Here is a 16,140-nt window from a genome sequence, read left to right as displayed (position 1 = left end):
TGAGAACAAGAATTATTGGGAAGAAAGGAGGAAAAACACGATAAGCTATGTAAAGTGGAGTCATTAGCATAAAAGTGAATAGAGTAAGAAGTAAAAAAGACATTAACTGAGAGAAGAAAGAGACTAGGCAAAAGTACAGAACCCTAAGAAACACCATTACTGATAGGACAAAAGGGGAAGTCACTCCATCGATGATTACTACAGCAATGGAACAGTCAGAAAGGAACTATCATTAGAGAAGAAAGAGAAGCAATGAAACTGAAGAAAGGGAATTTAGAGAGCAAAAACTTAGGCTATACCCTGTCAAATGCTTAAGAAATGTCAAGGTCTATGGTTCTTACTTGTTGGCAGGCAGCCACCAAGTGGTTTGGTCACATGGAGAGAATGAGTGAGGAAAGATTGATCAAGAGGATATATGTGTCAGAGGTGGAGGGAACGAGGAGAAGTGGTAGACCAAATAGGAGGTGGAAAGATGAAGTGAAAAATATTTTGAGTGATCAGAGCCTGAACATGCAAGAGGGTGAAAGGCGTGCAAAGAATAGAGTGAACTGGAATGATGTGGTATACTGGGGTCGACGTGCTGTCAATGGATTGAACCAGGGCATGTGAAGCGTCTGGGGTAAACCATGGAAAGTTCTGTGGGGCCTGGATGTGGAAAGGGAGCTGTGGTTTCAGTGCATTATACATGACAGCTAGAGACTGACTGTGAATGAATGTGGCCTTTGTTGTCTTTTCCTAGCGCTACCTCGCGCACATTTGAGGGGAGGGGGTTGTCATTTCGTGTGTGGCACGGTGGCGATGGGAATGGATAAGGGCAGACAGTATGAATTATGTACATGTGTATATATGTATACGTCTGTGTGTGTATATAGATGTATACGTTGAGATGTATAGGTATGTATATGTGCGTGTGTGGAAGTGTATGTATATACATGTGTATGTGGGTGGGTTGGGCCATTCTTTCGTCTGTTTCCTTGCACTACCTTGCTAACACGGGAGACAGCGACAAAGTATAATAAATATAAATATAGATTGGGGTGTCTAAATGAGTGTGGACGTAACCAAGATGAGAAAAAAGGAGATAGGTAGTATGTATGAGGAAAGGATCCTGGGTGTTTTGGCTCTGAGTGAAACGAAACTCAAGGGTAAAGGGGAAGAGTGGTTTGGGAATGTCTTGGGAGGAAAGTCAGGGGTTAGTGAGAGGACAAGAGCAAGGGAAGGAATAGCACTACTGAAACAGGAATGGTGGGAGTATGTGATAGAGTGTAAGAAAGTAAACTCTAGATTGATATGGGTAAAACTGAAAGTGGATGGAGAGAGATGGGTGATTATTGGTGCATATGCACCTGGGCATGAGAAGAAAGATCATGAGAGGCAAGTGTTTTGGGAGCAGCTGAGTGAGTGTGTTAGTAGTTTTGATGCACGAGACTGAGTTATAGTGATGGGTGATTTGAATGCAAAGGTGAGTAATGTGGCAGTTGAGGGCATAATTGGTGTACAAAGGGGTGTTCAGTGTTGTAAATGGAGATGGTGAAGAGCTTGTAGATTTATGCGCTGAAAAAGGACTGGTGATTGGGAATATCTGGTTTAAAAAGAGAGATATACATGAGTATACGTATGTAAGAAGGAGAGATGGCCAGAGAGCATTATTGGATTACGTGTTAATTGACAGATGCGTGAAAGAGAGACTTTTGGATGTCACTGTGCTGAGAGGTGCAACTGGAGGGATGTCTGATCATTATCTTGTGGAGGCGAAGGTGAAGATTTGTTGAGGTTTTCAGAAAAGAAGAGAGAATGTTGGGGTAAAAAGAGTGATGAGAGTAAGTGCGCTTGGGAAGGAAACTTGTGTGAGGAAGTACCAGGAGAGACTGAGTACAGAATGGAAAAAGGTGAGAACAAAGGACGTAAGGGGAGTGGGGGAGGAATGGGATGTATTTAGGGAAGCAGTGATGGCTCGCGCAAAAGATGCTTGTGGCATGAGATGCATGGGAGGTGGGCAGATTAGAAAGGGTAGCGAGTGATGGAATGAAGACGTAAGAGTATTAGTGAAACAGAAGAGAGAGGCATTTGGACAATTTTTGCAGGGAAATACTGCAAATGACTGGGAGATGTATAAAAGAAAGAGGCAGGAGGTCAAGAGAAAGGTGCAAGAGGTGAAAAAGAGGGCAAATGAGAGTTGAGGTGAGAGAGTATCATTAAATTTTAGGGAGAATAAAAAGATGTTTTGGAAGGAGGTAAATAAAGTGCGTAAGATGAGGGAACAGATGGGAACTTCAGTGAAGGGGGCTAATGGAGAGGTGATAACAAGTAGTGGTGATGTGAGAAGGAGATGGAGTGAGTATTTTGAAGGTTTGTTGAATGTGTCTGATGATAGATTGGCAGATATAGGGTGTTTTGGTCATGTGCAAAGTGAGAAGGTTAGGGAAAATGATTTGGTAAACAGAGAAGAGGAAGTAAAAGCTTTGCGGAAGATGAACATATACATACATACATACACATGTACAAATTCATACTTGTTCGCCATCATCTATTCCTGATGCTACCCCACCCCACAGGAAACAGCAGAAATGTATGAAAGAAAAGAAAAAATGATACATATACATTCTTTTCATCTCCCCCACACCTGATTGCCTTCCCCATGTCATCAAGGTAGCACCATGAAAAAGATGAAGAAAGGCCACATCCACTCACATTCAAACTCAAGCTGTCATGTGTAATGCACCAGAACCATAGCTCCCTATCCACATCCAGGCCCTACAGCCCTTTCCATGGCTACCCCAGATGCTTCACATGCCCTGGTTCATTCCACTGACAACACATTCACTCTACTGCTTACATGCCTCTAACCCTACCGCACATTCAGGCTCTGATCACTTAAAATCTTTTTCTCTCCAAGCCTCCATGTCCAATTTGGTCAGTTGGTTCTCCTTGTTCCCTCCACCTCTGACACAAATATCCTCTTTGTCAATCTTTCCTTACTTATTCCCTCCATATATCCAAACCATTTCAACACTCCCTCTTCTGCTCTCTCAACCATACACTTTCTATTTCCACACATCTCTCTTACCCTTACATTACTTACTCGATCAACCACCTCACATCACATATTGTCCTAAAACATTTCATTTCCAACACATCCACCCTCCACCGCACAATCCTATCTATAGCCCATGCCTCACATCCATATAATAGGGATTACTATTCCTTCAAACATATCTATTTTTGTCCTCCCAGATAACATTCTTTCCATATATTCTACATTGCTCCCAGAACTTTCATCATCTTTCCCACCCTACAACCTGCTTCCACTTCGATGATTCCATTCACTGCCATGTCCATTCCCAGATATCTACAACACTTCACTTCCTCCAATTCTTCTTCAATCAAACTTACATCCTAACTAGTGTATCCATCATCCCTGCTGAACCTATTAACCCTACTTTTATTCACATTCACTCTCAACTTTCTTCTTTCACACTCTTCCAAAATCAGTCACCAACTTCTGCAGTTTCTCACTTAAATCAGCTTACCAGTGCTGTATCATAAGCAAACAACAACTGGCTCACTTCCTAGGCCCTCTTAACCCTCAGAGGCTGCATAACTGTCCATTTCTCCAAGACTCTTGTATTCACCTCCCTCATCACCAGTCCATAAACAAATCAAATAACCATGGTGATATCAAACACCCATGCCACAGACCAACCTACAATGGGAAAAATCACTCTCCTCCCTTCCTACTTGTACACATGCTTTACATCCTTGATAAAAACTTCATTGCTTCTGACAGCTTACCTCCCACACCATATATTCTTAAGACCTTCCACAAAACATCTCTACCAATCCTACCATATGCCTTCTCCAGATCCATAAATACCACATACAAATCCATCTATTTTTCTAAGTATTTCTCACACATATTCTTTAAAGCTAACACCAGATCCAAACATCATCTAACACTTCTGAAACTACACTGCCCCTCCCCAATCTGATGCACTATACATGCTCTCACCCTCTCAATCAATACCTTCCCATACAACTTACCAAGGATACTAAACAAACTTATACCTCTGTAGTTTGAACACTCACCTTTATCCAATGGTACTATACATACATTTTGCCAATCCTCAGGCACCTCATAATGATCCATACGTACAATGAATATCCATACTAACCAATGAACAATGCAGTCATGCCCTTTCTTAATAAGTTCAACAGCAATATCATCCACTCAAGCTACCTTGCCACATTTCATCTATGCAAGGTTTTTCTTTCTTCACCAAACCACTCTCCAAGACTCTCACTTTGCATACAACCCCGACCACTCACTCCATCACTATTGGTTACCACCTCCCCTTTTGCCCCCTTCATCGATGTTCCCATTTGTTCTCTTGTATTTTGCACATTATTTACCTCCTTCCAATATTTACCTTCTTCCTAAAATTAATTATACTCTCTCACTCCAATTCTCATTCGCCCTCTTTTTCGACCACTAAACCTTTCTCTTGACCACCTGCCACTTTCTCTTGTACATCTATTCATTTGCACTCCTTCCCTGTAAGTGGTGCCTAAACACCTCTTTTCTCTTTAACTAGAAGCTGTACTTCTTCATCCCACCACTCACCACCCTTTGTAATCTGTCCACCTCTCACCCTTTGCATGCACAGGCATCTCTTGCATATGTCATCATTGCTTCCCTAAACACCTCCCATTCCTCACCCACTCCCCTTGCTTCATTTATTCCCACCTTTTGCCATTCTACACTCAATCTCTCCTGGTATTTCTTCACACAAGTCTCTTCCAGGCTCACTTACTCTCACCACTCTCTTCTCTCTGACATTGTTTTCTACTCTTAAAAAACTTCAACAAATCCTCACCCTCAAGTCCATTCTATCCAACTGCAAAGAGTCCTTTGGGTAGAAGACTTTAGCTCAACGTTTCACCCTCTCGTAACTTTTCCCACAAAAGCTCATTTACAACTGCAGATTTGCTGCTTAAGAAACATTCTAAACTACAAGCTGTGAATGCCATTTGTAAACTTGTGTCTCTGAATTACATAATAAAACAGATCCATGAAATTAGTACTCTGTTCAATATCTGAAAACAGATATGTTAAATATCACTGTTCTATCCAAATAACACAAGCAAAATTTCACAAAAATCATATAATTCACACAAAAATCTTCATTAATATTCAACAATATTCCTACAAAAATTAAGGAATATTTCTATATCATGATTATCATATTCTTTCTTCCAAAAGATATAGTCACACTTATATACAGATTAATCTTAAACTTCATAATCTTATAACTTGTTTGCTAAAACTAGAGTATGGCAAAACAATCTAATATATGTATATAGTACACTATTGGCAACACTCTAGCCATGGCATGATTCCAACTTGCCACTTCTCCCCCTCCCCTGACTTCCTAGAAATAGTCTGACCATTATACAAGCAATTCTACTCCTTATGCTACCTTGAAACATGCCTGAAATTGCTATACAGATGTTCAAATCAGACAAGTCCTTAATGAAAATACCTATAGAAATGGACCTCCTAAAAATATTAAGCCTGAACTTGAACCACTGACACACTAACCAAGATCTGTAAGCCAACTTTTTGAGTGATCACAGCTGAAGATTAAAGACCTGCTGTTTATATTTAACAAACATTAAAAGCTATGAATCTACAATTAAACTCTGACTTTACGATTCACACAATATTAAAGATGCATAGTGTCGCTGACTAAAGTGCATCCATCTGAAGTGTTGGTGGAATCTGACTCAAACAAATACAATATAGTATGACCAGATGTGTATAAGGAAGCTGAAGTAACCATGTAATATGATATATTTAGGAAAAAAGCTATACTTGCCATTGTGAATGACTTTTTCATAGGATGTGAATTAGATTAATGAAACAATACAAATTACAAAGAATATAAGAGCACAAAGATACATTAGCAAATTTGCACACTAAAAGACAGTGGAATTAGTGCTGAAAGTTAGCAAAATTAAGCAAAGGAAACAACTTTCACTTTGAAAAATCAAACATATTATCAAAGTTTTTCCAGGACAGCAAAGTGATATAATGTATTAAAACAGCTATTACAGAGCAAACAAAATATCAAAATAGTTTTCAAGTAATAAAAGCTACTACAGAGCAAACAAATGCTATTAAAATAGTTTTCAAGTAATATATTGATTTCATTTTGTAGAATTAATAACAACTAGAACCTACTGGTTATTCAGCAATTTTTAGCATGAAAATATATACACCATCTAAAAACTATTTACAAAGAGTTGAATATCTAACCTCCTTTAAGTGAAGTCTAAGATTAACAGATTGGCCTCCTTTAAAATATTCATCAGTCTGTTCACAATAACTTTCACCCCTTTCATGCTACCAATGAAACAAAACTAAAATTATACATTTAGTATGGTAGGCTGGTTTTTGGGGTTTAGGCCTTTCAACTGTCAGGGTCATTAAGGCTGTCAACTTCAAGCTTCATCCACCAAATGAAAAATCTTAAACAACTTTTCAGTGTCAAGGAATATTCTCTGACCAAGTGCACTCTCATTAAACAAGTGGCATATGACTTCAAGGAGACTTTACTTAATATTCATGCACTGAACACAGCTTTTAAGTGCAAGTCTAAACTAAGGGTACACAAATAAGTGTTTGCCTCAATACTATTTCAGGCAACCAGGAGAAGCATGTAAGCAATTACTCGCCTTCCACACATGGCATTCTAACGGCATGTATTTTCAGTAAAAAGAAGGTAATTCAAATGTCTTTCATCTCAAAAGTTCAGTTAATAAAAACAAATGAAATCACTTCCCTGCAGTCATTTCATATCACATAAAAACTTTCTTTCTTGTGTAAAATATACCCTAATATACCCTAATTCTGTATGCAGCTAGAGAATGAGTGTGAACAAATGTGGCCTTTGTTGTCTTTTCCTAGCGCTACCTCATGCTCATGCAGGGGGAGGGGGTTGTCATTTCATGTGTAGCGGGGTGGCGACGGGAATGAATAAAGGCAGCAAGTATGAATTATGTACATTTGTATATATGTATATGTCTTCTGTGTATGTATATATATGTATACGTTGAAATGTATAGGTATGTATATGTGTGTGTGTGTGGACGTGCATGTATATGCATGTGTATATGTGTGGGTTGGGCCATTCTTTCGTCTGTTTCCTAGCGCTACCTTGCCAACACGGGAGACAGCAATAAAGTATAATAAATAAATAATTTTATCATACATAACCAGTGTTTCCCATGTCAACAAGGAAGCACCAGGAAACAAAGAATGGCCCATCCACTCACATACACATATGTGTTGGAAAGGATCACAAATTTGCACATGATCAAGATATTCCTACAAGTCCACGGGGAAAATGAAACACGATAAGTTCCCAAGTACATTTTCGTGTAATAATCACATCATCAGGGGAGACACGAGAGAAATATAACTGTCAGTTGATATACAACGAAGAGACATAGCTAGGACGCCATTTGGTAAATGCAAAAGTGCACTTGGTAACTTATCGTGTTTCATTTTCCCCGTGAACTCATAGGGATACACATGTATATATATACATAAATGCCACATACACACATATACATATCAACTTAAACATACATACACATACACATATGCAGACATTACATACATACAGATATATTCATCCTTGCTTGCCTTCATCCATTCCTGTCACTAACCCGCCCCATAAGAAAACAGCATCGCTATCCCTTGCTTCAGCGAGGTAGTGCCAGGAATACAGACAAAAAGGCAACATTTACTCACACTCAGTCTCTAACTGTCATGTGTAATGCACCAAAACCACAGCTCCCTATCCACATCCAGGCCCCAAATACCTTTCCATATATTCATTCATTTATATTCATTTATTTATATTTATGATACAGCACTGGTGGCTGATTCAGAAGAAAGTGCAGAAGTTGGTGACTGAGTCTGGTGAAGTGTGTGAAAGAAGAAAGTTAAGAGTAAATGTGAATAAGAGCAAGGCTATTAGATTCAGTAGGGTTGAGGGACAAGTTAATTGGGAGGTAAGTTTGAATGGAGGAAAACTGGAGGAAGTGAAGTGTTTTAGATATCTGGGAGTGGACTTAGCAGTGGATGGAACCATGGAAGCAGAAGTGAGTCACAGGGTGGGGGAGGGGGTGAAGGTTCTGGGAGAGTTGAAGAAAGTGTGGAAGGCGAGAACATTATCTCAGAGCAAAAATCGGTATGTTTGAAGGTACAATGGTTCCAATAATGTTATATCGTTGCGAGGCATGGGCTATAGATAGGGTTGTGCAGAGGAGGGTGAATATGTTGGAAATGAAATGTTTGAGGACAATATGTGGTGGATATATGTCAGAGGTGGAGGGAACGAGGAGAAGTGGGAGACCAAGTTGGAGGTGGAAAGATGGAGTGAAAAAGATCTTGAGTGATCGGGGCCTGAACATGCAGGAGGGTGAAAGGCGTGCAAGGAATAGAGTGAATTGAAACGATGTGGTATACTGGGGTTGACGTGCTGTCAACGGACTGAACCAGGGCATGTGAAGCATCTGGGGTAAACCATGGAAAATTTAGTGGGGCCTGAATGTGGAAAAGGAGCTGTGGTTTCGGTGCATTATACGTGACAGCTAGAGCCTGAGTGTGAACGAATGTGGCCTTTGTTGTCTTTTCCTAGCGCTACCTCGCACACATGTGGGGGAAGGGGGTTGTCATTTCATGTGGGGCGGGGTGGCGACAGGAATAAATAAGGGCAGACAGTATAAGTTATGTACATGTGTATATATCTATATGTCTGTGTGTGTGTATATATATGTATACGTTGAGATGTATAGGAATGTATATGTGCGTGTGTGGAAGTATATGTATATACATGTGTATGTGGGTGGGATAGGCCATTCTTTCGTCTGTTTCCTTGCACTACTCTTGGTCAATCTTTCCTCACTCATTCTCTCCATGTGACCAATTTAAAGACACACTCTTCTGCTCTCTCAACCACACTTTTTTATTACCACACATCTCCTTACCCTATTATTACTTACTCGATCAAACCACCTCATACCACATATTGTCCTCAAACATCTCATTTCCAGCACATCCACCCTCCTCCGCACAACCATATAACATTGTTGGAACCAATATTCCTTCAAACATACCCATTTTTGCTTTCAGAGATAATGTTCTCAACTTCCACACATTCTTCAACGCTCGCAGAACTTTCGCCCCCTCCCTCAACCTATGATTCACTTCTGCTTCCATGGTTCCATCCGCTGCCAAATCCACTCCCAGATATCTAAAGCACTTCACTTCCTCCAGTTTTTCTCCACCTTGCTCTTATTCACATTTACTCTCAGCTTTCTTCTCTGACACACTTCACCAAACTCAGTCACCAGCTTCTGCAGTTTCTCACATGAATCAGCCACCAGCGCTGTGCCATCAGCGAACAACAACTGACTCACTTCCCAAGCTCTTTCATCAACAACAGACTGCATACTTGCCCCTCTTTCCAAAACTCTTGCATTCACCTCCCTAAAAACCCCATCTATAAACAAATTAAACAACCATGGAGACATCACACACCCCTGCCGCAAACCAACATTCACTGAGAACCAATCACTTTCCTCTCTTCCTACACATAAACATGCCTTACATCCTCGATAAAACTTTTCACTGCTTCTAACAACTTGCCTCCCACACCATATATTCTTAATACCTTCCTCAGAGCATCTCTATCAACTCTATCATATGCCTTCTCCAGATCCATTAATGCTACATACAAATCCATTTACTTTTCTAAGTATTTCTCACATACAATCTTCAAAGCAAACACCTGATCCACACATCCTCTACCATTTCTGAAACCACACTGCTCTTCCCCAATCTGATGCTCTGTACATGCCTTCACCCTCTCAATCAATACCCTCCCATATAATTTCCCAGGATTACTAAACAAATATATATATATATATATATATATATATATATATATATATATATATATATATATATATATATCTCGGAAAGCAAAAATGGGTATGTTTGAAGGAATAGTGGTTCCAACAATGTTGTATGGTTGCGAGGCGTGGACTATGGATAGAGTTGTGCGCAGGAGGATGGATGTGCTGGAAATGAGATGTTTGAGGACAATGTGTGGTGTGAGGTGGTTTGAACGAGTAAGTAACGTAAGGGTAAGAGAGATGTGTGGAAATAAAAAGAGCGTGGTTGAGAGAGCAGAAGAGGGTGTTTTGAAATGGTTTGGTCACATGGAGAGAATGAGTGAGGAAAGATTGACCAAGAGGATATATGTGTCGGAGGTGGAGGGAACGAGGAGAAGAGGGAGACCAAATTGGAGGTGGAAAGATGGAGTGAAAAAGATTTTGTGTGATCGGGGCCTGAACATGCAGGAGGGTGAAAGGAGGGCAAGGAATAGAGTGAATTGGAGCGATGTGGTATAACGGGGTTGATGTGCTGTCAGTGGATTGAATCAAGGCATGTGAAGCGTCTGGGGTAAACCATGGAAAGCTGTGTTGGTATGTATATTTGCGTGTGTGGACGTATGTATATACATGTGTATGGGGGTGGGTTGGGCCATTTCTTTCGTCTGTTTCCTTGCGCTATATATATATATATATATATATATACTTCTGTTTCCCATTTTAGAAAGTTAAAAATAAAAATAAAAAAAAAAAGGCATGTGTACGTGTAGGAAGAGAGGAAAGTGATTGGTTCTCAGTGAATGTAGGTTTGCGGCAGGGGTGTGTGATGTCTCCATGGTTGTTTAATTTGTTTATGGATGGGGTTGTTAGGGAGGTGAATGCAAGAGTTTTGGAAAGAGGGGCAAGTATGAAGTCTGTTGGGGATGAGAGAGCTTGGGAAGTGAGTCAGTTGTTGTTCGCTGATGATACAGCACTGGTGGCTGATTCATGTGAGAAACTGCAGAAGCTGGTGACTGAGTTTGGTAAAGTGTGTGAAAGAAGAAAGTTAAGAGTAAATGTGAATAAGAGCAAGGTTATTAGGTACAGTAGGGTTGAGGGTCAAGTCAATTGGGAGGTGTTTGAATGGAGAAAAACTGGAGGAAGTAAAGTGTTTTAGATATCTGGGAGTGGATCTGGCAGCGGATGGAACCATGGAAGCGGAAGTGGATCATAGGGTGGGGGAGGGGACGAAAATTCTGGGAGCCTTGAAGAATGTGTGGAAGTTGAGAACATTATCTTGGAAAGCAAAAATGGGTATGTTTGAAGGAATAGTGATTCCAACAATGTTGTATGGTTGCGAGGCGTGGGCTATGGATAGAGTTGTGCGCAGGAGGATGGATGTGCTGGAAATGAGATGTTTGAGGACAATGTGTGGTGTGAGGTGGTTTGATCGAGTAAGTAACGTAAGAGTAAGAGAGATGTGTGGAAATAAAAAGAGCGTGGTTGAGAGAGCAGAAGAGGGTGTTTTGAAATGGTTTGGGCACATGGAGAGAATGAGTGAGGAAAGATTGACCAAGAGGATATATGTGTCGGAGGTGGAGGGAACGAGGAGAAGTGGGAGACCAAATTGGAGGTGGAAAGATGGAGTGAAAAAGATTTTGTGTGATTGGGGCCTGAACATGCAGGAGGGTGAAAGGAGGGCAAGGAATAGAGTGAATTGGATCGATGTGGTATACAGGGGTTGACGTGCTGTCAGTGGATTGAATCAGGGCATGTGAAGCGTCTGGGGTAAACCATGGAAAGCTGTGTAGGTATGTATATTTGCGTGTGTGGACGTATGTATATACATGTGTATGGGGGTGGGTTGGGCCATTTCTTTAGTCTGTTTCCTTGCGCTACCTCGCAAACGCGGGAGACAGCGACAAAGCAAAAAAAAAAAAAATATATTCATACTTGCTTGCCTTCATCCATTCCTGGTGCTACTCTGACCCACAGGAAACAGCATAGCTACCCCCATTTAAGTGAGGTAGCACCGGGAAAACAGACAAAAAAGGCCACATTCATTCACACTCAGTCTTTAGCTGTCATGTGTAATGCCCCAAAACCACAGCTTCCTATCACATCCAGGCCCAACAGACTTTTCCATGGTTTACCCCAGACGTTTCACAAGCCTGGTCAGTCACATGACACCACATCGTTCCAATTCGCTCTATTCCTTGCAAGCCTCTAACCCTACTGTATGCTCAGGCTCCGAACGCTTAAAATCTTTCCAACTCCATCTATCAACTTCCAATTTGGGCCCCACTTCTCCTTGTTCCCTCCACCTCTAACATATATATCCTCTTTGTCAATCTTTCCCCACTCATTCTCTCCATATGTCCAAACCATTTCAACATACCCTCTTCTGCTATCTCAACTACACTCTTTATTTCCACACCTCTCTCTTACCCTTTCATTACTTACTTGATCAAACCACCTCAAATCACATATTGTCCTCAAACATTTCATTTCCAACACATCCACCCTCCTTTGTACAACCTTATCTATAGCCCATGCCTCACAACCATATAGCATTGCTGGAACTACTACTCCTTCAAGCATACCCATATTTGCTCTCTAAGACAACGTTCTCTCCTTCCACACATTCTTCATCACTCCCAGAACTTTGTACCCTTCCTCAACCCAATGATTCACTTCACTTCAGTGGCTCCATTCACTGCTAATTCCACTCCCAGATATCTAAAACACTTCACTTCTTCCAATTTTTCTACATCAAACTTACAATCCAATCATCTTGTCCCTTATCCCTACTGAACCTAACAACCATGCTCTTATTCACATTTACTCTCAACTCTCTCCTTTCACACACTTTTCCAAACTCAGTCACCAACCTCTGCAGTTTCTCGCTCGAACCAGCTACCACAGCTGTATCATCAGCGAACAACCGGGCCCTCTCTTCCCTAACAGACTGCATACTCGCCCCTCTCTTCAAAACTCTTGAATTTACCTCCCTAACCACCCCATCTATAAACAAATTAAACAACCACGGGGACATCACACACTCCTGCTGCAGACAGACATTACCTGGGAACCAATCACTCTCCCCTCTTCCTACTTGTACACATACCTTACATCCTTGGTAAAAACTTTTCATGGCTTCTAGCAGTTTACCTTCCACACCATATACTCTGAAGACCTTCCACAAAGCATCTCTATTAACCCTCCCATATATGCCTTCTCCAAATCCATAAAAGCTACATATAAATCAATCTGTTTTTCTAAATATTTCTCACACAAATTCTTCAAAGCAGACATGACTAGCGAACTATAGTGCTGCTTCTTAGCCTTTAGTGCCTCACCCTTAACAGGCTACTGGCAGAGGACAACTCTAACGCAGTGTCTGCAGAGGCTCTCACCTGATGTTCCAATTACTTCTACCAAATGCTTCCACCAAATGTTCCCATCTACTACTTCTACCTTATGCTCCTGCCTAAATGTTCCTACAATACTACTTCTATCTAATATTCCAATCATTTTGCCAAATGGTAGGGCTGACGTGTTGTGCTTACTGCAAGAATATCTAGATACAAAGAATGAGCTGTGCGAGTTAAGCAGTGTCAAGTGCTATGTGTGAAAAAGAGAGATTGTACGTTTGTGGACAAAATGCCAGTAGTCCACATGTGGGTGAGGCTGAAAGAAAAGGCAGCCACCTGGATCAGAGGAGTGCCACTTGACAACCACTAAAGTACTGGCTCAAAATGCAGCTGCCACTAACTCTCCTAATACCCAGGTGGGTAGTACTGGAAATATACCTCCCTGGTCATTAGCTGCCTCCTAACTACTACCTGCACAAAAACTCTTTAGCAAATATAACATGAACTTTTTCCCTTACTCCCAGCCAGCTCAGCTTATGCTGTTGCAGATGCTCCTTTATACAAATGTTTCATATCAATTCTAGCTGTTTAGCACACACTTATGAGTTTTTCAGGTCATGTGTTCCAGTCATAAAAGAAGTCAACAACTGTAAATTGTGAAATCTTTATTATATATATAGGAAATCTAAAATTTGATGATAGCTGGGGTACAAGAACTCCAGACATGGATCCTTCATACAATGGTTACATCAAAATCATTCAATTCAGAATGGTTGAAAAAACATTATCCAAAATACTGAGATTCCTGCAAGTGACCTCTGCTTATAAGCCTAAAATCTTACATTCCTTAAGAATGGCCAAGCAGCACAAGAAAAATAATGACATATTAAGGAACCATCCTCACAGTTAGAAGTAAGAGAACAAATGTCAATATATGTTCTCCATTAGAAATAGTTGATGATACATTAACTTTTACAAAATTAATGTAAAAATAATAACCAAAATAAGCAAAAGTATATAAAAACCTGCACCACTGACTTTAAGCACACTACTCATCCAATACATTTCTTTCTGTTACGAAACTTATTGATATAAATAAAATACACAGTGGTTATTTTGCCAGCAAAAATATTGTTTGGTGGGCCAAATGGCACTGAGTCAATGTTGTTAACTTGTGCCACTTCATCACTAGAGTCAATTTTTCTAATCCATGATTCAGGAAAGTTACATCATTATATTTTTTTGTCAAAGTACGCTAGAGTGAAGTGGTTTCACGAACAGAGCCCCATTTATAGGATTAGTTATGGTCCACAGGTTTAACTGTTTTAACCCAAAACCTTCCCTGTACTTCAAGACTGAGATGGTTTGAAGCTCTTCTGTGACTCCTGCTGAACCAAGTGAAATCAGGGTTCCAGGTTTTACTTACTAAAACACAAGCATACATAAATAATTTCCATACAAAAAGTTAATTCATTCAGCATGATAGTGCATGAAAGTAATCAACATAACCACCTCTGGAAGACTGCCATAAACACAGTCCCCTCATGATGGGCATAGATATGAGATAAACTAATGCTACAGAGCTGCTCAGCACACTACTCAGGTAGACCAGGCAAGATCCACACGAGTTTATTGTAATGCAAGAGAGATCCTCGGTCCAAAACCGTTAATACTAATGAAATACAACACAAGTGGCAATCCAGTTGTTAAAACATTATACTCCAGAGCAAAGAACACATCTGACTGTTGTGTGACATTAGAAACTGGATCTGACAGTTTAAGGCACCACCCATCTTCAGTTCAGTGACAGGTGAAGGCTTGCCTGCTTTACCAGAGAGTGTCAAGTGGTGGGGCAGCAGCATAACGTATAATAATAAGAAGCAACACCCAGCTTGCCTCCTTGTTCAGCATCCAACACCTCCTCCTTAGAAAAATGGTGCACTTCTGATGTCACTGTGTCATACGTGCCAGCCATGTCGTCTACAACCTCCTCCTCACTGTCTACCACTGAGGCCATAACCACTAGTGTACTCTTGGTCAGTCTCGCCGGCCACCAAAATAGCTAGTCACAAGTGCCTCTCTTGCCCTAACGTCCCCAGCAAGTGACAGCTGATGCGTCGTGCCAAACAGCGCTCGCTCCACCAACCATTAATATAATCAATTTTTTTCTGATTATTAAACTCCTTATTTCTTAGCTACTTTTTTTTTACCTATTAGTGGGTGATGTATATGCCTATCTTTATTGTGGTCATGATGATTTGGTTATGAATTTTGCCATATTTTCGATTTTTTTATCAATCCACTGGTGCTTGTAGATAAGTTTCAGAAAACCTCTCCAGCATTTCTCAATATTTACCATGAATGCCTTGGATTATTCAGCCCTAAATTATTCTGATAAAGAATGTTTTGAATTAGTTATATATCAAAGACTATACATGTGTATAATCTTTGGATTGTTTACCTCATCAGTATTCCCAACGCCACATACAAGCAACACTGTGTCTTCTATCTAACATCAGCGAACTTAATGCTAAATGAGGAACTAGTAATACACTGAGTCTTAATTTCTTTGTCACTGTTTTAATATTGCTAAAGATCAACAAGTACCAGTCGAGTTTTGGGCAGTTCAGAAAAATAAGAATCCCATGGCTTTAGGAGTATCAAGAACAATATCATTTTGAGTGAAAAGGTGGATCATGGAGAAGATATTACTTATGCATGAATCTAATCAATTTGGGATAAAGCATTTCATCACATATTAAACTACAAACAAACACCAAAGAGCCCAATACACTACATTTACACAGGGAGTACCCTGTGC

General features: G+C 40.4%; 1 protein-coding gene across 5 annotated transcripts in view; it reads right to left on the bottom strand.

The window, feature by feature from the left end:
- Window positions 1–15,452, bottom strand: part of LOC139751589 (methyltransferase-like protein 22) — an 88,854-nt gene extending 73,402 nt beyond the window's left edge. For 2 of the 5 annotated variants that reach the window (XM_071667188.1, XM_071667187.1), the window contains exon 1: window positions 15,216–15,452. In XM_071667188.1, the coding sequence (XP_071523289.1) occupies window positions 15,216–15,336 (121 nt within the window). In that variant the 5' untranslated portion in view covers window positions 15,337–15,452. The remainder of the gene's footprint in view (window positions 1–15,215) is intronic. The other 3 variants (XM_071667189.1, XM_071667190.1, XM_071667191.1) reach the window with 3 other exon arrangements.
- Between the last annotated feature and the right edge of the window lie 688 nt (window positions 15,453–16,140).

This window comes from Panulirus ornatus, chromosome 11 (assembly GCF_036320965.1).
Source record: "Panulirus ornatus isolate Po-2019 chromosome 11, ASM3632096v1, whole genome shotgun sequence".
NCBI classification, from domain to species: Eukaryota; Metazoa; Arthropoda; class Malacostraca; order Decapoda; family Palinuridae; genus Panulirus; species Panulirus ornatus.
This window is presented reverse-complemented; position numbering and strand designations above follow the sequence as displayed.